At 40.7% G+C, this 12257-nt stretch overlaps 1 protein-coding gene across 1 annotated transcript in view; it reads left to right on the top strand.

The window, feature by feature from the left end:
* The window catches only part of LOC118324240 (protein SOGA1-like), a 102420-nt gene extending 90985 nt beyond the window's left edge, over positions 1–11435 (top strand). Inside the window, 8 exon segments of the mRNA XM_035656465.1 lie at positions 1001–1065; positions 1247–1394; positions 2073–2675; positions 2893–3057; positions 3059–3161; positions 3343–3561; positions 4510–4895; positions 5144–11435. Of these exon segments, the coding sequence (XP_035512358.1) occupies positions 1001–1065; positions 1247–1394; positions 2073–2675; positions 2893–3057; positions 3059–3161; positions 3343–3561; positions 4510–4895; positions 5144–5287 (1833 nt within the window). The 3' untranslated portion in view covers positions 5288–11435.
* The last annotated feature ends 822 nt before the right edge of the window (positions 11436–12257 follow it).

Below are 12257 nucleotides of genomic sequence, written 5' to 3'. Positions count from 1 at the left end.
ATACATGAAAATTATAATTTTAATTAAATTGAGATTGATTTTCTAGTGAAACTAGATTTTAAAAGAAAACAGACAGGAAATACATTTACTGGAGTGTGGGAAAAGTAGTAAAGGGATACCATTTTGTATGGTACAAGGCACGTGGCACCACAGTATAATAATAATAATTAGACCCAAATAATAATGTAATGGCTAGTAACGTTACAAGCTAACGTAACTAGCCAAGAGGTTGCTAGCGTCAGTAAAGGAGCCACCACTGCCACCACCTGTGTGTGCCTATGCCTATAGCCATTGTATTGAGTAAGTCTCTCTCAGTTTGTATGTGTTTGTGTAGGAGAGAGAGGGCACGCATGCGTTCATATGAGTGAAGCAGATTTTAGGAGGGCCCGTCCACTGGACCTTTTCAGGGGCTCAGCCATTTCTGTAGGCGGGCCTGTGTCCAAGTGTTACAGCTCACTCAGTATGTGGATGAAAAATTGAGCTACTCCACAATCTTTCCATGTAACCTCTGGCAACTGCAGGAATCACTGAACTAGTGTATTTTTAGCTTTCTGACAGTACACTGTACACATCCAGGCAGCCTGGTGTGCAGTTCAGTGAGTTGCAGGTGAAAGTCTATTAGTATCTGCACAACTAAGCACATTATGCAGATGTCCTTTTCCCTTCTCCCAATGTCTCTCTCATTTGGTGTCTTTCCTCTGAGGGGAAATAGCTAGTGTGAGATCACCTCTCGCAAGTGTGAAACACACTGACTCAGCATCACCTTCTGTGTGTGTGTGTGTGTGTGTGTGTTTGCACGCTGTCTGCCACAGATAGATTATACTAGTCAGTCTCCACTTCCTTCTTTGAAAACAGCTCCAGAGGAAGTGGATGGCAATAAAAGGAATGTGTCTACAGTAGATGTCTTCCAGGGTGTGAAAAAAAGGTGTAGAAATGAAGTAAAAGGGATTTTCAGAGATTTTCTTTTCACTAACAGTCTGGGTCTTCTCTCTTCTTACAGTCAAAGTCATTAGGTGGTGAGTCCTCTGCAGACACAGTCGTCGCTAATGGAACTGTATCACCGAGGTAATGTTTAAAAACAACAACTTGCACTGAAATGAATGCTTAAGACGTGGAGAAATCAGAAGATTTCTCAAACTCAAGAGTTTGGGACTTCATGAACAAGTGTACATTTATAACCTTGAAAGCAGCGCATGGCATCTCTTCTCCTTTCTCATCAACTCCTCCCTCTTATGTCAATGAACAGAACCAAATCTACATCGGAGCTGGACGGCCCAGAGGTTAACGGGACAGCCAATCAGGAGGAGAAGATCCAGTTTGCAGTCCAGTCCCTTTTGATTCGCCCAGAACTGGGTGACCTTACCAGGAAGAATTGGACCTACCTGACCAATGAGGTGAATAAGTTACTTTATACATTTACTGGTTTAGAATCTGCAGTTTATTGTGATTCCTTAACTTTTATATCTCGACTTATCTTTGGGAAGACTCGGGGACAAAGGCTGGATTTATTACTTTATAATAACAGAGAAGTTTAATTTCTAATTCCTTTATTCATCTCTGTGATTGAGACATTAAAGATCCCCTCCAGTCATGTATTACGACATGTACTAATACTCTGCTTCGGACAATAATGTCTGTCTAGAAAAAAAGTATAATTTTCACATTAAAGTCCTTAAAAAGGCAACTACTCCTTCTACCTCATTACAAATTGCAGAATCTGTGAATATGCACATTTTGTTCATTTCTAAAGTTTTGCTGCCGGACACAAGATGTCTCCTAATTCACTGTAAAGCCCCTAAAATCTTTTCAATGAGCACAGAGAAAACTCAAACTTAAACTCTGCACATACATCATTATGCACAGTGAAGATCAAACATCAAACTGTAGGAACAAGAAGAAAGAACATATTTTATGGGGGACTAAAGTTAGCAGATATATTTGATTTGTATGATAATTATTATTTCTGTTCTCTTTTCCCACCTTACAGCTACTCAAACTGAGGACAGCATGGTAAAATGTGTACAGATAATCATTTTATTCTGGTATCTCTCCACGCTCTTATCTCCTCACAGACACCAGAGGTTGGGGACACCTGTAAAACATGGGACGGCCCCACCGGCTCCTACAGCAGCTTAGTGGGATCAGAGCTGGATTTGGAGTCCGTCCAGAGGAGCTATACTGCTCCAGACCGCACTGGCATCCGGATCTACTACAGTCCTCCTTCTGTACGACGTATGGAGCACCGAATACAGAACCAGGACGCCAGAGAGCCGCAGCAGGCCCAGAACGGGAGCTCTTCCCCTGGGCTGAGTGGCTCAAACGGGGGCGTGGCTGCGGTGGGAACCCTGGAGGTTGAGCAGCAACAGCCTCCATCCTCCTTTTCTTCCTCATATGAGCAGTGGCTGTGCTCACTGTCCAAGCAGCACAGGGAACTGCTGGAGAGCAGAAGTGGCTGCATCGCCGGTTCGATCCCCATTGTCGTCAACAACGGCGTCAGTGGCTCAGCTAACAGTTTGGTTGATGGGATGACGCCCTCGTCAGCTTTCCACGGCCTCGAGATCGGGGAGATTTCAGCCAATTTAAGTGATGACATGAAGGAGATGACTAACTGTGTCCGTCAGGCCATACGCTCTTCCTCTCTGGAGAGGAAATCCACCAAGGAACCAGGAAGTCAGGTAGTTTCTTTTTAAGTGAAAAGCCAAAAAGGTTTAAATTGTCAGATTTTATGGTCCAACTATTGGTCTTAAAACATAGCTTCATTTAAAAAAAAGATTTTGTGGCCACAGTACTTCATCAGACAACTTCAGTAGCTGTTATTAATTACTCCTCATTGCATTTTCTCCTTCTCCAAAGACACTAAACGTTCTCCATCACTTTCATTTCTCTACCCAGGCGGTTGGTATGTCCACCAGGTCCACGCAGACTGCTTCATCATACGTCAGCATCGGGCTTCAAACCGACAACCTTCCAAACAGCAGAGGGACGGGGTTACACTCCAAAGCCTGGTCTCCTCGCCCCTCGCCAACGACCACCTCCTCGCTGGCATCAGCTCGAACCTGGCGAAATATCGACATCACTGGATAAAGTTCACAGTCGCATCGAGAGGCCATGCTGTTCGCCCAAGTACGGATCACCGAAACTACAACGCAGAGTGTCATCTGGTAATTACACTTTGTTTTAACATCCTTGGAGTCAAGACATATTTTCAAGACAGTTTGGGATAGTTGTCTGTGTTGTGTTGTCTGTGTTGTTGTTAACATGGCTCCATTAATGTGCTTCACAGATCTTCAATGTAAGCACTATTTTTTGGAAGAAAGACATCTCCAACTGTTCTGTTTTTAGGCTCCACTTCCAGACTGGATGGGACTTCCTCCTCCAGGGACCGGAGCCTGTGGAGCCTCCAGCAAAGATCCATCAGTGGTGGAGGAGGCTCAGCCTGGGCTCGCTCCACCACCACCAGGGACAGCCCCGTCCTGAACGGCCTCACAGACGGCCTATCCAGCCTCTTCAGTGTGGTAGAACACTCTGGAAGCACAGAGTCGCTCTGGAGGGGTGACGGAGGTAAGACCTTATGAACAAGGGTTTGACCAGTCAGGTTTTATTGAAATAAAACCTTTTTCATGGAAGACATTTTAAACCATATTTGCATAAAGCAGTAACGTCTCATTCTGTCATAAACAGACAGACAACAGCCTGCTACACCCGTGGTGGTGTCGGGACCCCCACTAGGGATCACCAAAGCTTCATGTGGGGTCGCAAGGCCTTCTTGATTTTAAGGGGTGTAAGAAAACTTTAAAAATATACACAGGAGGCTTATATCTCAGTATATTGTTCATTTATGTAAAGAATACAAATAAAATAGTTATTTTTAAAGTTTAGATTATTATTATTATTATTATTATTATTATTATTATTTAACCACTGTGCTAGACAACACCAGAGCCAAAGAATTTGAACAACAATGCACAGCCTTTCCTCTCTCCTCTCCTTCTTCTCCTCCTTTTTCTAACAGTTACAAACATGAACATACATCTTGTCCAGCACCTTAGTTTGATGAACAAGCGACATTCACAAGGCTTGTTTGCAGGCTAGATAGCTAAATAGCTAATCAGCTGCGGCACATTAAACACTATGTAAACGTAACTGCAAATTTGGTCTGTTTAGATACTGGTGTGGTCCTTATTCTCCCATACCACTGCTAACAACATGTCTGCCTATGACATGTAGGCCACAGTGCAGTTTGTTTACTCATTCTCCTGCCAGACAGAGACATGCCTCTCAGGCCGCAGCCCGCTGAGACAAAGAAGAGCATTTCTGATATTTCCCCTATTTTTCTTAGCATGGCATTGGCAGACTAATTCACAAATGCTAATTGTCTTAAAGTCTCCATTACTGTTAATGTCAGTGACTTCACAGTGCAAGTCCCTCCAGGATTCAAATAAATTATCTGTCAACCACGATTCATGGAAATAATTATAATACCCATCTTTGAACCCTGTTTGCCATTAGGAGCCAGCCAGGGTGCCAGTCCAGCACGGCAGCCTCATGCTGCAGGGAAACCTTCCTGTACGGCAATCTGTGGATCTGACCCTGGCTCTCAGCGGTACGGAGGCCTGGTTCAGGAGTTCTTCAAGAATGTCTGCACAAGCCGTGCCCAGGCAGGAGTCGCTCTGCCTGTGGAGAGAGCACAAGGTCTGGGTGTCTTGGGTGGCATGGATGAGCCCAAACCAGAAGGGGTTGGAGCGCTGGTTGGGTTGGGTGGAGGCAACGACAATGTGACCAGAATTGTCAATAAGAGGTTTATGAGACAGACAGCTGGGGAGGAGATGGTCAGTATCATGGGAGGAGGGAAAGAAACGACGAGCAACGCAGGAGCTGCAGGATCTGGGACCGAGGTGCGGCCATTGCAAATGCGTTTTTATTTTAAACTTATTAAATGTTTGTGGTTTTGCTTGTTTTAGCTGATTTAGATGAAAAATTTAATAAACATAATTTGTAGTTAAGAAGCTAAATCTTGCACTAGTATGGTCTTTGAATCTTATTTTTAAAAGTCATTCAAAAATATCAAAAATAGTCACGTATAATATGAAAAGATATTCACACCTGCATGTTTTAGTAAATAAGACATCTTTCCATTTCCCAGGATGCACCCTGTGACTGTGCTGCCCAGTCTTCCTGCCTTGCGCGACCATCAAGGGCAGCAACTCGCCATTCGCTCGGCCAGTGCAAGCACCGCCCACAAGAGTCTCTGGCAACCGAGGAGAAAGGGGACACCTGCAACGAGTGATAAGACTTCTACTGCCACATGCAACACACACACACACACACACACAAAGCAACACTGATTCCTCACAAACACTGTACACCACTGCCATAAAAACACACTTTCTCACACCTCTCACATCACCAAATGTACATACACACCTACAACCTGCCACACAGGCGCACTGCCAAACATAACACACACACACACACACACACACACACCGCTAGCACACTGCACAGACTGCCCCACAAACCCACTGCCACATGCACACATTCATAAAAACACACACACACAACCCAGGCAATATTACACTTGTCTTGGACTGGATCATTCTAATGCCAAGGACAGGGAGGACTGAAACTACAACCAAGCAACAGATCTAACCATCACAACTACCAGCAGGGCATAAACATAAACACACACATGATCTTACACACTTAACTAAAAACAACTACAAACTGAAGAGAAATTAACAAGTAAAACTACGATGTCAGGACTGGACCTACCAAACCCTCCCCCACCCTACTTTACAGAACAACAGGTACTACATATGGTCAGTTTTGAAGTGGAAAATCCACCTTGATGACACCATGCTGTTGGACCGGCAGCCATGTTGGATTTACAGATAAGCAAGGAGAAAGAAAGAACGTATTCCCTGTCTGAATATGCATTGAAATATGTTACTTTGGGAGCTACAGTGTAAAGCTGGAGAGGAGACACATGTCACAGCTGGAAAGATATTCTATTGTGTTGGCAACTCTGAGACCATCTCAGAGGATTAATCTGTTGGAAAGCTCAGATTTTTCTGATACACATGTGCTGGGAAAGCCTTTTTGATGGATGAGCACAGTAACGCCTGAGCAAGTGTCTCCAACATGGTTATAAAAAACTCATCTTGATGACACATCTGCTTCGATCGCAGACTAGTTTTCAGTGTTCTTCCTATTGAAATAGATCACTAAAGGAAGAACATAAGGACTACTGGACAACATACCCCAGCATGACCAGACTTGGACTCCACTGTTGAATGACTTGTGAGCTCTATAAATGAGACCATAAAACTGATCTGAGTGGACCTCCTTGCATTGTTGTTTAGTTGCAAACCTAAACAACAAAAAGCTCTCCAGGCTTATTTAGATGCAACTGTGTTCCCAGACTTCAGCCACAAATATGAGGACGTTTTGTGGCATTGTAGCCATGACTTAAACCTTGTAGATGTAAGAAAACCTGCTTCAAAAGTTGTCACTCTCCAGAGTCTGATTGGAAAATTACAGTTTTGGTTTGAACCTGTTACAGCAGGCAGAAAGTGCCTGTTGCTTTCATATTTCGGAGATATTTCTTCACTGATTCGCCTGTAAACCTCAGATGATCGTTGATGATCTCATGAAGACATGTGGTGCACAGTCCCACAGCACACTGTCCTGAAGCTTTTTCAGTTGGTTACACTGATTGGGGACCATTTCTGATTGCTTGCAAGGTTAACCTAAAATCCCATCCTCAGATTTTGTTTGGTATTGGATAGAGATGCACTGATACAATTTTTTCACTTGTTTTACCAGTTCTTCAGAGCACCTCAAGCACTCGTTTGGGATCGTGAAGCCAAAACTAACACATGAAATGTATTCCATTTAGCTTCATTCTGTTGAAAAAGTACAGAAAATTAGGGTGGTTTGGATTTCCATGTCACCTGTGACTTTTGGGATTTACATAATTAAGAAATGCTTTAATAACAATAATGGTATTGACCTGATGCCCATCAGCTTTATCGGTGCATCCCTATCCTCTTCGCTTCATGGCATCAAATATGATGTGTGTGCTCATCTACCATCAACCAGAAACGCTCACTAACTCTAAATCCAAGGAGAACTCAGTCAATGCATTCCTTTTATTAGCGTCTTTCCCGGATGTGTACTGTACGTGTGTGGAGGGGATAGTTTTTAAATACTCACCTTTTACTTCCTCCTTTCTCTCCGCTCTTCTCTCACACACAACTGTCCTCATGTTGTGGTACCATGCCAACGGCGTTGCTACTGTACGAACCTTATACGCATTTTGGAAATGTAGCATTATAATGTTAATCTTGGGAAGCAACAAGTTAAGAGCTGTGCAGTCAGAGTAGTTAAAGCACTGAGAGTTTTTACTTTTTAAGAAATACATTCATGAAATGTTTAATTTACTTAATTTCATATCTACAAACTGGTCAAAGTTGTTTTCCTAAATTAAAAATGGGTATCGTTTTTTTTTTTTTACCTGCGTGGCAGTTCTGACGACATAAAATGTTTTTAGGATGTCTGAACACAAAATATTTACTACTGACACAAATGCTGTCAAGAGTCTTACTGGGGAATTGTAAACAAAAAAAACACGGCAAACTAAAAGCAATCATATTTGGAAAGGGTATTTATTCCATTTACTCCACCTCTCCCTTTGTTTGCCATCTTGTTCTTTTTCTAATCAATCAACAGATATTAAAAGTGCCTGTCAGATTTCCCATTAGTCAGCTCACACCAAAACTGGACTCCATATAAAAACACACAAACAAACCCAGCAGGCCTTTTTTTTAAATGGGTAAGATTGTTTTTATGCATGTAATTGCGATCAGGCTGTAGTAAAGCTACAGTAAAGTACTGTACCACAGGGGAGGAAGGACAAAATGGTTTACAGGTATAGTAGGATGTAGTATATATTAACTTTTTTTTATACCAAGGGTTATTGTATTTCTGGAAAGTAAATTATTTTTGTTTCGTTTATTTTATATGGATGTTTTTGCTGATATATTACCCTGTTGTTTCTATTCTATTTAGTTATCATGGTGCTACTTAATGTAAAGTCTGCTATGGGCTCGCCTCCTTCAACAAGGCATCTACCCATCTCTCTATTTAAATGTGTCTCTTCCACTGTCTCTGTATGAGCAGCAGTTGAGCATTTCTCCATCTTTGCACACCATTTAATGACTCAGCAGTTTAAAATAGGGCATTACAGTAACAGTGCATGTATTTCAATAACACAGTGAGGAAAACCCACAGTCTAAATGCTGCTGTCTGTCTCCACTCCAGCCCTCACTGCTGGTAGAAAACCAACCGTCTGGAACCACCGCTTCAAAAGCTACTGGTCTGATTGCCACAGGAATAGGCCGGCTTATGTTTTTGACCACAATTATACAACAGGTAGTTTAAGCCAAGCCAGTCTGATTGAAAAGATTTTTAAAAAAACTCATATAAACTCTTGCCCTAAAAGCACAGCTAATACGGTTGAGTACACATTACATTATATTTCCATCTTATAAAGCTTTTTAGTTACATCACACAATTAGAAACTACTGTCACTGAAGAAACTAACCTGCTAATACAGATTACAGTATGTATAATGTAAAACTAGAAAAAGGGGAAACGCCTAAAACAGATTATACTGGCGCTGTTGGTCCTGTACTGGTGCAGATAAGAAAGCCCGATTTCCAAGCATACCAAGACACAGTCTTTAGTTTCTTGAGTTTTGACAACAAAGTGTTAGCTCGCTAACAAGCTAACACGTTCACTTAGCAAAGCAGCTACAATAGTACGTCAGGACTTGTTTTTTCCTACTAAAATAAAAGTTATATACTAGCATGGTTAGCTGTTTGCATTTGTTGCACACAGGTATGCTAATGTTGTCTTTTTAAAATTAAGGTTTTTAGTGGAGTAAGTTGTCTGGCACATTTTATCAAACCTCAGTACAGTTATACATCAATGACCACGGCTGCTCCACATTCAGTCTAGTTTGCATTTCAGCATACCAACATATTAAAGTCGCCCATGTTTATTCCAACCAAGAGGTTAAAAGAATCAAGGTTGATAATGATACACTTCCCATTTCCCACGAAATACCAGCCACTAATGGTACCTTCTTATGTTAGTGAACAAATTACCGCAGCCAACATGTTATTGTCTACACTCAAAATAGTTCAGACTCATTAGTATTGTCATGGTAAGAGAGAAATAAAAAACAACTAAATTAGTTTTTTTCCATTCACTGTGCCCCCTAAGCTTGGTGTCTCCATTATGTCTAAACATCTCTGTATACTGTAAAAAGAGCCTGCGTCGGTAGCACTGACAGTATGGTTGGTAGACAGTACACAGTGGAACAGCAGGAAGAGCTAACTGCAGGTTGGCAGAAGTCCTGTCTGCAGCAACCACAGTCCAATAATGACTCATACCACAGTCTCTCCCACCACACACCAGGATGAATAGTCTAAAATAACAAAGGAACATTTATCATGCCCTAATATGAGGTTTGGCATCATTTCTGCTTTTTGGATACACAGCAAAACTACAGAATCTGTCATGATAAGCCATTCATCTTGGATTCATTCCTAAACTCTTTGCATCACATTTGAAATCCAAACATGCCAATATGTAAAACTGCAACAGATACCAATAACAGGTCCAAACAATCAATGGTATTTTTGTTTTAAAAATTGTAAAATAAAAGCACAAACCTGAAACGAATCTACTTTCAAAATAATAGACGGTTGAAAGGTAATTTTGAAAAGAGATTTTGGCATGTACAAAACAAAAAGTAACTTTAATCATTCAGAATTTCCGTACAAATTCTATATTCTACCTCTTACTGTTACACCATATACTCTGAGACGCGTCATTAACTAACACCAAACATAATGTATCTTTAGTGTAATTGTGCATCTTCTGAACATATTTGATGCCTGTGTACCAGGGCCTTAGTCCTATTGTCATTTAGTCTTGCTGTCAATGAGAAGGTCACTTTGTGCCTTTCCTCTACAAAGATGTCTCAGTTTAGTTATAACTTTATTTTTCTGCAAACATTTGGCTCTAAACCATGATGATCCAGATGAATTTCATCTGGAGTTAAGATTAAATGTCTTAATTTGTCGTCTTGCGGTAGGTGTAGACTTATTTGTGTTTACATTCATCCTCAGCCGTTGCTCTACTAAATACATTCTGACGGACAATACGTGTTAAAAGCCAATAAGGGACCTCAGTGTCAAGGTTTCAAGAGTACAGTATGCCTTAGAAATGAGTTTTGCTTCACTTTTGTGTGACCAGACCTGCAAATGGTTGGAAATTTGGACCAAGGTTACGTTTTGGGTAGATGTTTTATGTTTTTAACTGATTTGAACACATAAAATAATTGGTTTGTATCACTTTAAAACATAAGTAATAGTAATTATTAAATATGGATTTAACAAAAAACCATATGTGACATCATTGCTGGAAATGCATCTCCTACTGGTATTTTACTGCGACACATTTTCTTGCATTTACTGTCAAAATCTGAAATGGCGCAGTCAGCATAAGACTCAAATCTCTCTCCAACTCTGATGTCATCAGTCAGTTCTGTGTCTGCCTCTCCAGCCTTTCCACCTGCCTGTCAGGTGTTACATTTGCTCCTCCCCCTCAGGTTATAAGTACTAGGCGTTGCAGCCAATGACAGACAGTTTTACAGGTCACACAGCATCACCAGCCAATGACTGATGAGTTCTTACAGGTTGCATGTCATAAACCACGAGTCTCATTGTTCCCTGTGTGTGTCCTTAAACCTGTCAGAAAATCTACATGAATCTTTCCAGCCTTTTTAAATGTTTCCATACCATTCATATGATTATTACATCCTGGCAATATGTACATGAATTCTAAGCTGTTCATAATGTTAGCTTAACTATTATCTAGAGAGACTGCCTGCTTGTATATTTGCTTTATATATCCTACTCGTCTTTTTTAATAACGCTTGATTCTTGAATAAAAGGAGAATGCAATGAAAGACAAATAAAATGAGTACGCAGTAAGTACATTTGTCCCTGTGTAATTGCAACTAGGAAAGAAAGGAAAGGTTTGTACTCTCTGTCCGTTTGTTTCTTTGAGAAAAGCTGAATGTCAACAGCTGATCTGAACCAGGTCGCTGTGGAAGTATGTAGCTCTCTCCTCTTATAGACCACACTTGAGCATTTTTTCTGTACATAGGTGCATTTTGAAGCAGATGAAAAACAAAAAAAAGGCAGCAAACATTAAATAAGTAAAATGAGAACATTTGATCAAAGTGGATTTTTAAAGGGTTGGGGATTTTAGTTTTTTCCGACCAATGTAGCCTGTAACGAGATATTATAACTGCCTCCTGTTTGTCATAGAATTCACAAATAAATGTTTGTTGGAATTTAGCATGGTTTGTTTTCTCGTCATTTTGTACATTTTGGGTAAAATGATCGTCCTTCCCTTCTAGTTGTCAAGCATTCATTGCACAGTAAAAGTTATAAAACACCAAGCATGACTACAGTAAAGGTAACAAAAGTATCATTAAATCATAAAATAAAGACTCTAAGGAGAGGAAGAATAAAGTTTACCACATTCCTCATACCTAAATGACAAATTAGGTAATTTGTTACAGAAATGTTTCTGCCCCCATGTGGTTAAGTTTCATTTAGCAGCCACATCGGGTCAAATTTTTAGTTAGTCTAATACTTTGGACGTAATACTTTCTAAACTAATGACATTGGCACTGGCCTCTGTATGTTTAGTTTAGTTACAATTAGCAAACATTAGCATGCTAACACATTAAAATCATTGTGAGCATGTTAGCATGACGACATTAGCACTTAGCTCAAAGGACCAGTATGCAGCCACACTGAGCCGCTAGTATTGCTGTAGACTCCCAGTCTTGTTAACATCATAGTGCTACAATTCACCAGGAATACATCACACAATCTGGCATGCAACTCGTCTGTATATAAGAGCCTTAAGAGGCTTTGCACCACTATAACAAAGTCATGATACAGAACAGTCATTATTTGCACGAGTACAGTTATTTATGAGGAAAATATAAACATACGGTAGTTTGTTTTAATTATCTGAACAAAAGACCAATGCTGGTGTTTTTTGGCGAAGAAAGGGGCACTTACCTAATGCCTTGGATTTTATATTCTTTTGTCTGGTTCAACCTGTCGGCTGCTTGTATTTGATACATGGATGTTGGGTCAAAGAAG

Source organism: Morone saxatilis, unplaced genomic scaffold, assembly GCF_004916995.1.
Source record: "Morone saxatilis isolate NCDOM2014 unplaced genomic scaffold, NCSU_SB_2.0 Contig15, whole genome shotgun sequence".
NCBI lineage: Eukaryota > Metazoa > Chordata > Actinopteri > Moronidae > Morone > Morone saxatilis.
Note: the sequence above shows the minus strand (reverse complement) of the source record. Positions and strands in the feature narration are given on the sequence as shown.